The sequence below is a fragment of the Aphelocoma coerulescens genome (assembly GCF_041296385.1).
Source record: "Aphelocoma coerulescens isolate FSJ_1873_10779 chromosome Z unlocalized genomic scaffold, UR_Acoe_1.0 ChrZ, whole genome shotgun sequence".
Taxonomy (NCBI): domain Eukaryota; kingdom Metazoa; phylum Chordata; class Aves; order Passeriformes; family Corvidae; genus Aphelocoma; species Aphelocoma coerulescens.
The window spans coordinates 21,466,907-21,480,347 of NW_027184085.1; the positions used below are offsets into that span (position 1 = coordinate 21,466,907).

The 13,441-nt window shown below is 39.0% G+C and overlaps 1 protein-coding gene across 8 annotated transcripts in view; it reads left to right on the top strand.

Annotated features, from left to right (window-relative positions):
• The window catches only part of MAST4 (microtubule associated serine/threonine kinase family member 4), a 289,105-nt gene that overhangs the window by 236,665 nt on the left and 38,999 nt on the right, over positions 1 to 13,441 (top strand). For all 8 annotated transcript variants that reach the window (XM_069000723.1, XM_069000726.1, XM_069000725.1 and 5 more), the window contains 4 exons: positions 675 to 750; positions 2,149 to 2,358; positions 5,295 to 5,396; positions 9,929 to 10,061. In XM_069000723.1, the coding sequence (XP_068856824.1) occupies positions 675 to 750; positions 2,149 to 2,358; positions 5,295 to 5,396; positions 9,929 to 10,061 (521 nt within the window). The remainder of the gene's footprint in view (positions 1 to 674; positions 751 to 2,148; positions 2,359 to 5,294; positions 5,397 to 9,928; positions 10,062 to 13,441) is intronic.

Consider the following 13,441-nt stretch of genomic DNA (forward strand, 5'->3'; position numbering starts at 1 on the left):
CTTTGTAGTGGACAGTGAGGCTCATGATAGCAAAACGTAGTTTTGTAGTTTTGCGAGGTCTGTGGGGATCTTTTATGAATTCTTTTCCTCAAAGTCTTGTGCTTTTTTTTACAGACACAGTGCTCCAGCTTTGTTTGGCACATGCATATATATGAGATTATTTGTAGGAAGTTACTGCCTTTATCTGCTGGTCAGATTGAAAACATTGTTTTGATACCTTTTTTCCAATTATTCTTTTAGAAGAACAAACAAAACTCAAAACAAACTCATTTTTTACTTTTTCACTTGCAGCTACCAGAGTTACTGATCAGATCTTGCTGTTTTGATTGTATCTAATCTTCAAAGGTACAGGTATAACCATAAGTAGCAGTTACACAGATCTCCATTGCCCTTCTGAGAAAAAGATAATGTTTGTAAGGCTTCATCTGCCTTGAAATGTAGGTACAAACTAGGAGAATAACATGGTTAGCAGTTAGATGTCAAGTACATTAAATAATCATGAGGACTTAAACAAAAATAGCAGAAGGGAGCCAAGTGTACCACTGATGACAGACTGTACCTTTCCAGTGAAGCCTGTGCTGACTTTTTGTTGCAAATAAATCATACAAAAATATAGTAACTAACTGTAGTTCATGCTGGGACAAGTGTAAAGGGATAATTTGCTTTGCTTGCAGCCCTGGACGTTCTCCTGCCTGCTGTGACAATGAAATAATTATGATGAACCATGTCTACAAAGAAAGGTTCCCAAAGGTAATGAATTATATTTGAGATACCCAGTATCTAAACTGATAGGCAACATAGGTTCTAAGTAAGTGGTGCTTTTGTTCTGGGAAGTAATGATCCAGCCCTGTAATGGCTACCATAAAACATCACCAAGCTCTTACTGTAACGATAAAATCACAATAAAATTGTGGCTGAGAACTGGACATTCATTTGCCAAAGCTGCCAGACTGGTTTTGACATGAATCATGCTGGTAATATACTCTACTGATTGGAATCTGATGATATACTGGATTTCAATAGATGGTGTGTACTTGGGGCAAATGCATACTGAATTAGTAAATCAAAACCAGTTTCTAGTGCTAAGTCTTGAGTGGCATCTGCTGTGATACACCAGCAGATTCCTTCATTTAGTGCCATTTCTTCATTATATACTTCACATACATATATATTACATGCACTGATTTAATGGTGAGGATCAGTACACAGATGTGGGGTTTGACTGTGATATACGAGGACATTTTGCTCTCCTGCTCCTCTCCAGAGGTCTTGAGACATGGGTGAGTTCCTAGGTGCAGGTGTGTGTGTACAGCTTGAAGCACTATGCTCTTGGTTGCTTCTAGGATTTTGGTTACCCTTGGAAAATAAAACAAGGTACTGTTCCTAAAAAGTGGGTAAAGAAGGGAGAAATTTCATTGCATTTCTTCATCTAAACCTGAAGAAAGATTTGTCAGGATTTGCAGAGCAATCGAGCAACAATATGAAGTGTGAAGAACTCACTCATCTTAGTGTTTGAGAGATGAACTGTGTGGGATTACTTTTAATAATAAGAGTATCTTCAAGGGATTTTTTAAGCATCTGCAGTTCTGTGAGAGCCAGACAGGTGGTTCTGTAAAACAAATGCATCTTGAAACCTGCAGACACGTTTGGCAGGACCTGTGAGCCTGTGGTGCTTTTAATTAGTCAAATGAGCCTCATTCAAACTCTGCCCAGTGAAATATTTTTATGGAATAACCTTTGTGAAAGTAATGACTATATTCTGCTTTGTAGTATCTGCAGTTTTAGCAGAACAAAGCAGACCCCCACAAGTTCTCTTTTTTATTTTTGTTTATTTCCACTTTGGCTTTGACTTAAAAGCTTTTTAGTTCTGTTTAGTGATTATCACAAGATTAGTGCACAGTTAATCACCAGTGGCAGACAAGGTGGGGGAGCTGTGCAATAGCTCTTAAGGCTATTGCTTTTCTGTAGTGGTAGTGTGGGGAAATGTTATCTGCCACTTTGCCTTTGTGTACTTGCCTTTTGGCTTCAGTCATTTCATCCATTCCAGCCAGGTAAATTCTTAGAAATGTTCTGGAGTCAGAAATAACTTTGAGGCTGTTAGTTCCATGTAGAGCTGATTTGATGTGTTGAATGACTACTTTTCTGTAGGCCACAGCTCAGATGGAAGAGAGGCTTCAGGACATTATAACAAATCATTCTCCAGAGAACATCCTTCCTCTGGCAGATGGAGTGCTCAGTTTTACCCACCATCAGATCACAGAACTGGCTCGAGATTGTTTGGATAAATCTCACCAGGGCCTCATCACATCACGATACTTCCTTGAATTACAGCAGAAATTGGACAAATTGCTACAGGAGGTATGAGCCGTGAGACTGTGTGTTTGCCTGAAAAATTGTCTAAATTTGTTTGCCTAAGAGTTGTCTTGAAGGTTGTCTAAAATTATGACTCTTTACTCAAGTAATTGTCAAATGATATTCATAAGATGCTTTAGTCTACATAATGACCCCTACAAAAACTATAAGGCACACTAACATATTGGTCTGGAATGGACGGGTTGTAAAGATTTCAGAAACAACAGCATTATGTCCTGCAGTTCAAGTTACAGATTGTTTACAGAAGTGTGTGTGTAAGCCCCAGACAGGGCTGGCTATTCCATTTACTTTAAATAAATAAAGTAGCGTATGCACTTCCCTTTTACCAACCCTACCATGTTGAGAAAGCAGACAGCAACCTTTAGCTTTCCATTAATGAGAGATTATTTATTATTTCTTTATTTGTAACATTCCCCTCATAGCTGAAATACTTATTAACAGAAATAATGCCTTTTCTAAATGTGTCAAAAATGTCATAGAATAATCAGCTAAAATAATTAAGAAGAACTTGAAACTTGACAAATAAACACGCTGTTACATAAGTTGCCATAGTTTATTAATGTATAATTTTTAAAAGAATGAGTGCAGCATGTAATGTACTCATTTATTTGTGCGGTGTTCGATAGTACATTATGAGTCAAAATTAAACTGATAAAGCAGCAGATCTGAAATTAATTTGAAATTTTTTCCAGCAGATTTGTTAAATTGCCATGCCTGTCTTAATTTGTCTTCTGCTTTCTTTTGAATGCACAAGCAGTTTTGGTTGGGTTTTTTTTTTTTTATTTGTTTTTGCTATGCTGCTTTTTTGTTAATTTCTGTTCAGTAAATAGGATTTCTGACACTACTGTTTTTTGAACGTTTTCTCTTCATACAGCAATGCAAAACTTAAGACATGAGTAAATTTACTCTGGATTGTTGAAATCCTGTTTTTTAAACATTGAAAATACTTAGAGTTTGCTTACTGGTCAGGAGGAAGTTTTAAACCAGTAACCTTCTTATGAAATGATGATGGTTCTACCATGCCGAAGTGCAGGCAGAATTGGCCAGTTGATAACGTCAAAATACAGGAAAACATGTCTGAGCCAGGATTCACTGAACTGCAGTTAACACTGTTAACAATATATACCTTAAAATGGCTATACATTAAGTAGAGTTAGGCTATGTGTTCACTGACTAACTCCTCTTCCAAAGCCCACTAAAAAACTATGCCAGAAAATTATTCTTCAATCTGCATGTAAAGCAGTGATTTGTTTAAAAAATCACAACACTAATTTTGTCATGTTCTATGATGCTAATTCTTTGTTATGAAAAAGATTCCTGTTCTGCAAAGACATTATACCTTAAAAAAATCAGACTTAACTTTTGAGACCACTGCGTACTTCTTGTTAATAGCATGATATGGCAGCATGAAAACACTTTCCACAGCTCGATTATGGGAACTTAGTTGTATTTTGGATTCACACAATTCATTTGTTGTCAATTCCCAGCTGCAATCTTCAGTAGAAAGCTGCATTTCCTGCTGCTACTTGGCACTGTGCAGTTACTTCTAACTAGGGGAAGACTCCCTTGAGGGTTGAGGCTTGGTTCAGCCAAAATTTTTATAATTTTAGTTCAAGTGGGCCTGAATGCTTTCCTGCTTCATCACCCTTAAATGTAATGTGTATTGAATCTTTTGTTCACTTAGGCACCTGAGTGTTCACGAAACTCTGCAAAGGTGTTTTAAATTCTGGTGGTGGTTAAAATAGGGAGGTGTTTTGTTTACACAAGAGTTTTACTTGGGCTTAGTTGATAATGTTCAGAATTAAGCTTCTGTCCAGTTAAGGTTCTTCTGAAACCTGTTGCAGACTGCTAGATGATATTTGTGCTTTTTTCTTTTTTTTTTCCTTTTTTAAACACCACAGATTAATTCCTCTCATATATTTGGCGATTTTTCAAATGGTGGTGATTACATTAAGAGCAATATGCATAGCTTCCTATTTTCATAGAGTTCTTTTTCAAAAATATAACATGCTATAGGAGAAGTACTTACTTGTCCATAGTAATAATTTTTTTCGTTTCTTACTTTAATTTTGTGGTTTTGAATAAGCAAGAGATGATGAACCAACACATTGAGAAACTTTAGTCTGTGAGTTCTACTGTTCAGAGCTTTGATATTTGAGTGAAGGGCTATTAGTATATTTTAATCAGAAGGAGAATTAAGTTTCTTTGCATTCACTAACATCCTTAAATCACACAATTTGTTCTTAGAGGGGAACATTAAAAAGGAATTTGAAATACAGCTCAGACCATTGTGCAGATGTTATCAAACCTTCTAGAAGTATTTTTTCTGTATGTATTCTTCTATAGCATTTCCTCCTCTCTATTGTAATCCTTGTAGAACTCAATTTTTCATTATCTTCCTTTCTACATGTTCCTTTTTATGAGGCCTCTCTGCAAGTATAGGTTTTTTATGTGTATATCTGTGTATAAATTGTGATTTTACTATGACGGACCAAAAGACATCAGTATGAATTTGGGATGGATGTTGCTTGTATCTATTACTATTAGTTACGTTAGTTTTCATTTCAGCCTAACATTATTAATAAATTGAGGAACAACCTGCGTGTATAGATCTGTGTTGATATGTTGTATCCTTTTGCAAAACTGGTGTTAATAATACTGTGTAAGCTTAAGAAACAAGCACAAAAAAAAAAAAGTAGGCACTTTTGTTCTTACATTGTTAGAATTTTAAAACTGGAAATTACTTGAATCAGAAGTGTTGCTCAGATCTTTGTTATCTCTGCTGGGATCATGAAATTGATGTGCCGTTTGTATCAAGTACATGCTTCAAACCCCAAAGGTGTCCTAAATATCATGCATACTTTCCTAAGCAGTGCATTGAATGTGATTTTGTTTGATATGACATTATTTTTATCTTTTAGGCACAAGAGCGGTCAGAGAGTGGAGAAATGGCATTTATTAAACAACTTGTTCGAAAAATCCTGATAGTTATTGCTCGTCCTGCTCGCTTACTGGAATGCCTGGTAAGCTCATGCTTACTCTGAGTAGTGCTTTTCACTTAGTGTGGTGTAGGAAATTCTCTGATTTAGTATTCAAGGCTCTTTACAGTTGATTCTTCGAACATGTCAAACAGTGTGGTAGAGCTTCATTGTTAGTGGGATCCTTTCCACTTCTATTATTGAATGTAGTATACTGGCAGGACCCTCCTGCAGTTTTGTTTGGTTCCTTGCTGTTGCAGGTACTGTGGTATAGAATCCTTTCCATCAACTGAGGAAGCTGCTTTTTAAAACCAGTTGGCTTTTTTTGTTGTTTTGTTAGACTTTCCATTTCTTGGGAAGACTGTTCCGGAATTGTAATTGCTTGGTGGTTTTCTCATTTCTTAACAGTTTCATAATTTTGTTGCACTCAACAGCTGCCAGAACTATAAACAGCTTGAGGTCAGCTCTTCAGTACCTGATCTGATGATAGGAGCAGCACAAGGATTAGGCTGTCCAGATACACAGGCAGTTGGCATTATACTGGGGACCAGAAGGAGCAGAAGAGTTAATTCATTTATGCATGAGCATAGCACCAATGTTGCCAGACTGGGTTAGTTTGTGCGAGCCGTGTGGGCGTGTTTCTGCTTTTCCTACCCGTGCTGTAGGAGCTGGGATGGCTCAGGTGCAGGAAGTTGCTCCTACATACAGAGCCAGTGTGCTTCAGTTGTTCAGTGGAACTAATAAACACTTGCAGAACACAGTGTACACAGGAGGTTGGTGTAGACACCCAAATACCATGCCAGAGCCAGCCTGAGTCCAAAAGGCCTGGCAGGCAGCCTGAGCTGACTTTCAGCCACTCTGCTTGCCAGTACCAAATTCAGTGTTTATGCTGCATACAGCTCTTTGAGGCTGGCAGGGCTTATGTGGGAGCCAGCCTGCTGCTAGACTCAAGTTATGCCTGAAATTGTCGTAACTGCATTTGCATGGTACTGAATTGAGCTAGTAAGTCTTTCCAATCTGATTCTGGCTCTGTGCTGTGTCCCTTCATCTGTGGCACAGTTAATCCACACCCTGGCTCGTTCAGCCATGGGCATTTTGAGAGCTGCCTCTGTTTTTTTTTAGAAATACCGAGTCTCAGTGTTCCCAGTTGCTTTTTGTTCGTGATTTGCAGTTCAGAAGGAATCTAAAAATAAGATATGTGCTCTGAATCAACATGAAAGAGATGTTTAAAAAAACAATCAAAACAAAACAAAAAGGAATGCTTTAGAGAGAAGAACACCTTAGCGTGTCCTGCTTCTGCCATTAAATCCAAACTTGTTTTTACTCCTTCTTGCCAAGAAGCTCATTCCATGTCTAGTGTGATGTTCCCTGCTCTGTTCAGAGGGTTCCTATTATCTTTCTCCACATCATCCAATTTCTCATATCCTCATTTTTTCCCTCTCTGGTTTGCATCCTTCTCTATTATCACACATCCAAAAATGCCCGTAAGCACGTCCTGTAGGCAGTCAGACCAAGACTTGTTAATGATACTTTATATCCTTCCCTTACAGGCTTGCTGCCTTTGTCCTGCCAACCCTTGCCCCCATCATCATCATTTTCTATTAACTTTCTAATTGAGGAGCTGGAGTGTGTCCAGTGAAGGGCAACAAGACTCATGGAGGGTCTAGAAAATGTGTCTGGGGGCAGCTGAGGGAGCTGGGATTGTTTAGTCTCAAGAAGAGGAGGCTCAGGGGGGACCTTATCTCTCTTACAGCTCCCTGAAAGGAAAGTGCCAGAGACAGGAGAGATTCAGATTACATATTTGAAAAATTATTCTCGCTGTTAGGGTGGTCAGGCATTGGAACAGGTTGCCCAGGGAGGTGGTGGAGTTACCTGGAGGTGTTCAAGAGGTGTTCTGGTCTCGTGCTGGGTGATGGTTTAGTGGTTACAGTGGTGGTGCTGGATGGATGGTTGGACTGAATCATCTTAAAGGTCTTTTGGAACCATGATGATTCTGTGGTTCTAATTCAAGTTCTCTCCTGGTGGTCTATTTGCCCATTAGTTCATTCCCCCTAAGTGCAAAGTTTTAATGGGATCTAGTCCAAATCTCTATTCACTTAGTTGCCACTTTCTGCCACTGGGATTTTATCCTAGGCTGCTTGCTCTGCCTTATCCTTCAAGCAGAGTGATGTGCATCCTGCACCCCTCCTTCTGCTGGGCCTGCTGAAGTGAGTGGAAGAACAGTGGTGCAAAGGCCAGGTGTGACTGTGTCTTGTAGTTGAGTTTCAAGAGCAGCAGTGGCAGGGAAAGCCAGCACAGCTTGTTTCAAGTGTTCTCACTTCAGACAGGACCTTTAGGAGGTTTAAACTGGATTACAACAGTCCTGCATCATATATTTCTACGGATACAGGTAGCTTGAACAAATTTAGGTGTACAGTCATAAAACAATACATTTTTCATGCAAGAAGATGTTAAGCCTAGATCGTAAACATAATTGTAAACTTCTGTAATACAGAAACAGTATTGTTTTTCTGTAGTATCCCTCTGGAAAATTTTTAATATTACTTGCTGATATTTTAGAATATCTGTCTGAAATACATACTAGATCTGGAAAACTTCACCCTCTGTAAGAAAGTTCATAAAATTGTAAATCCAGCCTTGTGGTCATGAGACGTTTCAGATACCGTGCAGTAAAGCTGTCAGTTAGCTGATGGTAGTCTTGTCTTGGGTATTCATTGCATGTGAATTCCTATTTTAGTTTACTTGATAATGATATGAATAAAAGTTTTACGGTTTCATTTGTGGTTAAGAGCTACTGCCAATTATTTAAAGATTTTTCTCCATTTGTACATGTAAAATGAAATGAAGAGTTGGAAGTGAAGATCAGGAAATAAATTCATTGCTTCTCGTTATTCACACCTGTATATGCATTATGTGTGTGTTGAGATAGATGTACACGCACACATTCATATGATTAAAATTACCTGTTTTGAAATTGCCTTGTCTTGCTGGTAAGTGGAGGAGAAGCTGTATATCTGCCACTGCAGCAGGTAAGGAAGGATATGATAACATTTTCATGACAAAAGTAGATCGAAATCTTGGCACACAACATCATGCTGTTGACTTCTTTAGTACCAAGAAGTAGCATGTAAGAGATGACTGCTGGGGATGGCATGTAAGATGAGGAGAGTAAGACTGAGACAGCATGAACTGTTTAGTTATCGGTTCAGATTTTTGGGCAGGTTAGCAGCATCCTGAGACCTGGAGCTAAACTAAGACCGCTTGGACAGTTCATTGGTTTGTGGTAAGTCCTTTGCAGTAGGCTGTACATGATGCAAATTGTTTAATGACAAATGTAAAACCAAGATTGTTTCCATAAGACTGAAAATTCCAGAGATATTTTATTTCAGACATGCTGCAGCTCCTCCTTTAGCTGCAGTAGTTTTGATGCTTCCAAAAGGAAGCATGATACCAAATTTCTGAAGCTGCCTTCTGGGTTGGGATGTTGACTTCCCAAGTCCTGAGTAGCCTGAGGATCTAGGACAGGACCCTTGTGACTCAACATGTAGAGTAAAACCCCATGGAGTTATGTTGGGCCGCAAAACAGTCTGGAAATTAGATAGCTCAGCAGTCTGCTTGGCTTCTACAGATGTTTGTGACAGAGCTGACCTACTCGAGGAAAAAGTATGTTTCGTTACATTAATGACTAATGGCTATCACTTTGTTAAGCATTGCACCTATAGGCACAAACGCCTGGGAGAATGCAATAACCATGGACACATGTTTTGGTATGAATTCATGCCAGTAGAGAGAGAAATTGCATTAAAAAAACCCCCAGGCATTGTTTTAGTAATCTTCCTTTGCTTCTTTCAATGTATTTCTCCTTTTATGGTCTATAAAGGTAGTAAAATAAATGTATTTCCGAGGGACTTGGGGATAAGGTGGAGTTTTGAGTTTCTATTCTTTCTGTTCCTTTTTGTTCCTTGTTGAGGCTTGCCTTTTTGGTACGTTATAAATGATAGTTGCAATATAGTTAGTTCCCACAGGAGAATATTTCATTTCTGGATTTGAAACAATTGGATCAATGAAGCTCAAATTTTTTAAATCAAGCTTCAGTTTTATCGTCATTCTAAAGTTAGTGGTTTATTTAATTGTATTTTCCATAAAACAGTGCATATATATTGATTACAAATACTTCAGAAGTAAAGATTGTAGTGCAATATATTTATATAGTTGTAGTGGATTTTTATAATCAAGCACATGCAGGGAGATAGTCTTCTCTATTTGAAATCTTATTTTTGCTGGGTATAGGTCATTTCACTCAGTATTACATAAAGTTTTGAGGGCAAAGAACATACTATTCATATAAAGTAGTGCTCTGAAATATTGGCATGCAATTCCATTGTTTGCATCATGTTACACTGTCTAAGAATCGGAATAGATTTATAGACTATTAGTAATAGAATAAAGAGTAGGAAAATGTTTTTAGTAGGAAAATGCCATATATGTGGAGTTAGAAGGAGCAAAGTAAGTCTTTATGTTAGACCCTAAGGAACCAGTTTCAACAGAGAAAATGATGGTGGTTATTTTTCCTCTAGGAATTTGATCCCGAAGAGTTTTACTATCTTTTGGAAGCAGCTGAAGGCCATGCTAAAGAGGGGCAGGGCATTAAAACAGACATCCCTCGATACATTATTAGCCAGCTGGGCTTAAATAAGGATCCTCTGGAAGGTAAGTGAATCTCCTGTTATAGCTATAGGTTGCTAGGTTCTTTATTCTCAATGTGTTTTATCATCCTTATAACCTGTGTGTACCTGAAAAGGGTCAAGATGAAGACGGTAGCAGAACAAGTGTTCGCTGACTCTCACAGTACTCTCACAACCTCAAACACATTAAAAGGGCCATCTCTTCTGAATAGGATTTTTTTTGTTGCAAATATCGTTCACAGATACACCGTATTGATGATACCACCCATCTTCTTTCATCCTGACAATGCAACTTCCTCATTTCAGCTCTAAATGAAATTTCCTGGGATAATTTGATGGTAACGGTTATCTAAGCACAGTTACAAAGGCAGCTTGATTGAGCTTTTGTTTGCCTTTCAGTGCCCCCAGGCTCCTGCATCTTGGAGTCTCTGAGAAGACTGTCTTCCAGCCCATTAATTTTTCTCTGTAATTTCAGTCCATGTTTTGGACTTCTGTAGGGAGAACTTAGGTTCTAGTGGAGGTATTGTCACTGCACAAATTGTCTTAACTGTGAGAGTGCAAGGCACTGGAACATGTTGCCCAAAGAAGTGGTGGGTGCCATCCTTGGAAGTGTTTAAGACCAGACAGAATGGGGCTCTGAGCAACCTGGTCTAGTGGGAGGTGGCGAGGTAGCCCACCTAGCTGATCAAGGGAAGCCAGTTGATGTGATCTTTTTGGATTTCCGTAAAGCTTTCAATACTGTCTCTCACAGCATCATTCTGGACAAAATGTCCAGCCCACAGCTGGATAAACACATCATATGATGGGTGAGCAACTGGCTCATGGGTCAGGCACAAAGGGTTACAGTGAATGGGGTGACATCAGACTGGGGACCTGTCACTGGAGGGGTTCCCCAGGGCTCCATCCTTGGCCCTGTGCTCCTCAACATCTTCGTAGGTGACTTGGGTGCAGAACTTAAAGGGATATGAAACAAGTTTGCACATGATACAAAACTGTGAGGAGCTGTTGACTCCCTCCAGTCCGGGAGGCCCTGCAGAGAGACCTTGAGAAATTAGAGGACTGGGCAATCACCAACCATGTGAAGTTCAACAAGGGAAAGTGCTGGGTTCTGTGCCTGGGATGGAGCAACCCTGGATGTACAGACAGACTGGGGAATGAGAGGCTGGAGAGCAGTGCCATGGAAAGGGAGCTGGGGGTCCTGGTGGATGGTAAGTTGAATGCAAGTCAGCCGTGCCCTGGCAGCCAGGAGGGCCTGGGGGGCATCAGGCACAGCATCGCCAGCCAGGCAAGGGAGGGGATTGTCCTGCTCTGCTCTGCACTGGGGTGGCTTCACCTTGACCTCACCTGCTGGGGGCAGCTTTGGGTGCCACAGTATAAGAAAGACATTAAACTCTTAGACAGCATCCAAAGGAGGGTAACAAGGATGGTGAAGCTCCTTGAGGGGAAGCTGTATGAGGAGTGAATGAGGTCACTTGGTCTGTTCAGCCTGGAGAAGAAGAGACTGAGGGGAGACCTCACTGCAGTCTGCAACTTCCTCACAAGGGGAAGCAGAGAGAGGGGCAGACACCGCTCTCTTCTCTGTGGTGACCAGTGACAGGATCTGAAGGAGTTGGACGTTATGATCCTTTTGGGTCTGTTCCAACTCAGCGTCTTCTGTCATTCTGTGTCCCAGCCCATGGTAGAAGGTTTAGAACAAGATGATCTTCAATGTCCTTTCTAGCCCAAGGCATTCTATGGTTCTTTTAAGGACATCTTGAAAAAACTAAAATTTCTTCTCTGTCCTAGCCAGATCATCATCTTTGCTGCCCTGAGACCAGGTTCTATCACTGGTGACAAATAGAAATTGGTTCATTGTGTTCAGTGCTAGTTCTGCAATTTGGAAGAAATCAGCAGAAGTGCTGTCATGGAAAAATGCGTCTAGCTGATTCCAATTAGTTTGTCTACTGTGTTATGAACCAGGACTAGGAGAGGGCTTGATAACACAAAATAATAGGAAAAAAATATGATAAACCTTTTTTTCATTATGAAAGATCACATGTTGTTAAATCAAAGAAGTAGTATATTGTGTGTTAAAACCTTTTTGCTGAACTAAAGCAGTTTGTGAAGTTCAGTGCTGCCAGTTGTGTCAGCTGTTTGCTTAGTTCTAATTCAGTTAGATTGAGTATTGTTACAGATGACATTAATGTTATATTAACATATCTAAAGAAAGTCAAGCCTATTATTTCCACTTCCTATCCTTCCTATCTTCCTAGAACTTCCTCATCCAAATTTAGTATTATTTTCTGTCAGAGATACAGATTAACAGCTTTGATGCTTTTTGTTTGTATTTGGAGTGCAGCAAGGAAGCCAGACAAATTGGGAAAATATACATAATTTTTTTTTTCTCTTTGGTTTTGGAAAAGATCAAGAAGTATTGAAATTCTCTGCAAGATAAAGCATTGTCTTCTGGATTTGGTGAGCTGTTGGTCTGTCCTAAACTGACAATTCATCAATTTTTCACTGAACAAGTATGCAAGATTTAATTTGGAGTGTGGGTTGAGGGTTTTGTATCATTGACCCTGGTTCTTCCAGTTGAACCTTATCTTTCTCATTGACTCTTCCTGGTCACTTGGATAAAAGTGTTCTTCAGCAGGAGTCAAGAATCTGTCACTACCTAACTTTAATAACATCTTTGAATTTTTTTGGAACAGTTTATTGTGACAGAGGTCTAGAAACAAATGCCTATGTGCAAATAAGGAATACTGTTTTCTTTAACTAAATATTTTTTTTATGGCAGTGTACATCATCTAGGATGCATCTAATTATATTTCATAAGCTGAAAATTAATATAACAAACTTTGAAGCATTCAAAGGATAATTGAAATTTATTTTTTTTTTCTGAAGGAGAAAATGGACACGTGGTTTGTCAGTAAATACTGAGGGGTGTATGATATATGGATTACTGATTCTTGGTTCAGTTGGAGATTTGAGCAATTGATTATTTAGTGTTTTGTTTTACAGATTAACGTGTATGTGTATTTGTAATAGGTAATTTAGGCCATCTGATTTGTGTTAATGCTTTCCTCCCACGCTCCAAGAAAAGTAATATTTATAAGCAGTATAAATTACTGTGCAATGACTTCTTAAGTGGTCTGGTTTTGATGTAAATTGATGTCTCTGTATACAGGGACTCTTCTTGAGCAAAAATAAAAGAAGGGCACTATGGGTTTATGCCCTGGAATTAATGTTTTATAAAGAGAGCTATCGGGAGCACTGTATTCATTACTATATAAATATTATGGGAAGATCATCTTCAAGAAGTTTAAAGCCCTTTTATGTAAAACCAGAAAATTTTCAAAACGCAGACCCAAGTTCTTCAAAACAAACGAAGTGCACCTCAGTAGCACTACTCATCCCATAACACAG